The sequence below is a fragment of the Penaeus chinensis genome, chromosome 13, assembly GCF_019202785.1.
Source record: "Penaeus chinensis breed Huanghai No. 1 chromosome 13, ASM1920278v2, whole genome shotgun sequence".
In the NCBI taxonomy this organism is placed as follows: Eukaryota; Metazoa; Arthropoda; class Malacostraca; order Decapoda; family Penaeidae; genus Penaeus; species Penaeus chinensis.
In genome coordinates this window covers 27955872-27959260 of record NC_061831.1, presented here as the reverse complement: position 1 = coordinate 27959260, position 3389 = coordinate 27955872, and the positions used below count along the sequence as shown (strand labels likewise).

General features: G+C 34.3%; 1 protein-coding gene across 1 annotated transcript in view; it reads right to left on the bottom strand.

The window, feature by feature from the left end:
- Window positions 1-717: 717 nt before the first annotated feature.
- The window catches only part of LOC125031454 (heat shock 70 kDa protein 14-like), a 45633-nt gene continuing 42961 nt past the window's right edge, over window positions 718-3389 (bottom strand). The window contains exons 10-11 of the mRNA XM_047622200.1: window positions 1866-1927; window positions 718-1613 (exon numbers count right to left, since the gene is read on the bottom strand). Of these exons, the coding sequence (XP_047478156.1) occupies window positions 1532-1613; window positions 1866-1927 (144 nt within the window). The 3' untranslated portion in view covers window positions 718-1531. The remainder of the gene's footprint in view (window positions 1614-1865; window positions 1928-3389) is intronic.

Below are 3389 nucleotides of genomic sequence, written 5' to 3'. Positions count from 1 at the left end.
GAGGGAGAGAGGGAGAGTGTAAATTGATTTCTTTGATTTGTTATTTTGGTTACAGGCCTAGTATATATAATATATGTAATATCTTTACTTTATTTATATTAATTTTTTATAAGCCTTATATGTATTTGAAATTGAGAAATGAAAATAAAGCTGAATGCGCTTTATCAACCATAACAGATAACAGGATTATCTGGCAACACACACTGTTTTTTAATGTTTTTCTCCGATTGAATACTGATACAATCTCCTTTTTTTCTTCCACAATGACTTATTTATACTAAATTTCAAGGAAAAAATACTGTTATCCACAGATGGTGTCTGTACGAGACTTTTACATATTTTGATATTGATGACACAGTAACACACTGGTAGGTTTGTTTAGCTAAAATATGGCTAGTGGAAGCTTTATTCTTCATCCAGCTTAGGGACAAGGTTACAGATACACTCAAATTTCAATAAGTATTTCATTTACCCAGCTAAAAAAATTATAAAAAAACATGAAGCTATAGGAGGTTTACCCATGCCATTTTAAATGCCAATCATAAGCAGTCCACATCACTATTACAGCAATTGCATTCTAGAGGACTTCCTTGTAGTTCAAAAAAAACAATACCATGTGCTATGCTATGTATTTCAGTTTAAAAATACTTTTTTTCAAAATTCATTTAATTTCCATATGGTGCATGATAAATAAAAAGGAATCACATGAAACTACCCTTCATCTAAATCTTGTGTATTATTGAGGGTGCTGAGAGTCTCTTCCTGAGGCAAGAGAAAAATGTTACATATATATTTCCCAATCCAGTTTACAAGAACCTAGAGAATACATTCTTGTAGCTCTTACAACATTAACCCTTTCAAAACAGGTGGCTGATCTGAAGTCCATTTACATGGGAGAAAAATCAAACTTTGCCTTCATACAGTCTAAATATCTTAACCAATCACAAATGGGGGGTCCATTATCAATCAAAGATATCAATCTGTGTCACTTGTTCCTAAAGGATTGGAGGAAACCTTTTATGATACATTGAAGGCACAGTTCACTTGGTCAGTTTCAACCTCTCCTTGTAAGTCTGTGCCACAATAAGTAATCTTTCACAACACAAATAATAACATCCTGTTTTTACAGCATATTAAGGCACCTATGTGCAATGAATTCCTTTTTTTTTTAATTAACCATTATCTAGAAGCTAGATGGTGCTTTTGTAATATTGATTCTGCATTATTATATCACTGATAAGCAATTTACTAATTCTTTGGTAGTTTAAACATGGAATTTTGTTTCACAGGAAAGATAGGACATCAGCCATTATCATTTATAGAATGTATGACAATAAAACTAATAATTTTCATACCAACTGATACAACTGTGTGAGTACCTAGCACATATTATGGGAGACTAAATTTGTACTTTATAAAAAAAGGTCCTTTGCTTACTTAAACCAATAAAACAATTTTGGCAATAAGTAGGCTATTTATTAGATAGCTTGAAATTTTCACATATGGATAATGCATCTAGTTACTACCTATCTCAACTCCTATCTGCTTCAATAATAAAAGATTGATTAACTTTGGCCTTTGGCTCCTGTAACGTAACATGGAGACTTCCATCACTGCAAGAGAGAGAGAGAGAGAAACAATTAGGATTATCAAAACTTCCCATAAATTTCGCAATGTTAATTAGCATTCAGTCTCACAGTAACCAGACTCAATGGTTTTAATACAGGCTACAAATTTCTCATACAAAAATGTTTCCAATCTTGCTGTAACCAGTCTGATATTTACCTGATGAATGTTACATTTTCTATCTTTTGTAAGATGATATAAATACATTTCATGAATATTACAAATAAAGAATTACATACCTTTTCAGGTGAAAGTCCATTTTAACAAATTTTGAGCTTTCTAAGAATGTTGTGACATCAACCTGTAATTAAAAAATCAAATATCAGTTTAAGTAAAAGTAATGTAAATAATTTTTAGCAACCATAAAAAGGTCGCTGATTTTACACTTATCATTTTCATGTTATCTCAATGTCAGTGGGGTTATTTATTGTCCCCTTTAGATTTTAGTGATTTTTGTTACATACAGATGGCTCCACATGTGCTCTAGGAGTCTATCAGTTGGCCTCAGTGACTGATTCTGATTTCCCCATTCCTTGAATTGGCGGGAAAGTGCGTTTTTCTTTCTAATACTATTAATATTACCATTGTTATTCTTCTTATTGATATTTTGATTATTAACCCAATGCTGCCTGGGAAAATGAACAAAAAATGGGAAAAATGCTGTGCCCATTTTCTATATTTTTTGTGAAATGTCTGCCCATAGATGGCTCTGCTAGTGCTTAGCCACAAAGGAGTCAATTAGTAGATCTTGTGACCATACCTGATTTGAATTGGCGGGAAAAACGTATTTTTTACTGTGCTATGAATATCAATGGTGTTATTTTTATTATAAAGATCATAATTATTATAATGTTTTTTAACATTAGTAACAGCAAAATAAGATAACATAAAATATTTCGTAAATCAAAGAAAAGGGTGAACGGGCGAGACAGGCAGTACTCGTAACTGGCTCATTGGTGACTAAGTACAAGTCTAGCCATCTATGTGTATAAACAATCAAACAAGCACTCACAGTGGGCATAGCACGTGTCTACCCGTCATACCCGTCGGCAAGGGGTTAAATTGTTACTAAAATATTAATAACATCAAAGACAATAAAAATAATAGAAGTGAAGCTTTCAAAAAATGAAGGGAAAGGGTAAACAGATGAGATAGGTTAGACTAATAACTGACTCCTTGGTGACTAAGCACTTATAGAGCCATCTATAATAATAATACTTTTATTACAATAGGCATGGCATTGTAGTCTTGCCACCCATGCTCATTGGGTTAAGGGGACTGTTCAGTGTAAATTTTGGCTGAAAATGTTATATATAAACTGCTCAAAATAATTAGGGGAACACTTGTATTTCATTTCAAAACTCAATGTTGAATGTACAAATGTTACAATTTTGCACTGATACTAAATTCCCAATGTACCCTGAACAACAGAGCATCAAACTTATTATGTTGAAAAACAAAGTGACTGTAGAGAGAAATGACAATGGAAGGAATGATGAATTTGCAGCACAGCACATTGCACAGCCACTTTAGTATGCCCTCCACAAGCCTGTATGCACTCTCGACAACGTCGTGGCATGCTCCTGATGAGGCGGCAGATGGTGTCCCGGGGGATCTCCTGCCAGACCTGGATCAGCACATTGGTAAGCTCCTGGACAGTCTCTGGTGCGGCTGGACGCTGCCGAATACGCTGGTACGTAATGTCCCAGAGGTGCTCAATGGGGTTCAGGTCCGGAGAACGTAAGGGCCAGTCCATAGCATTG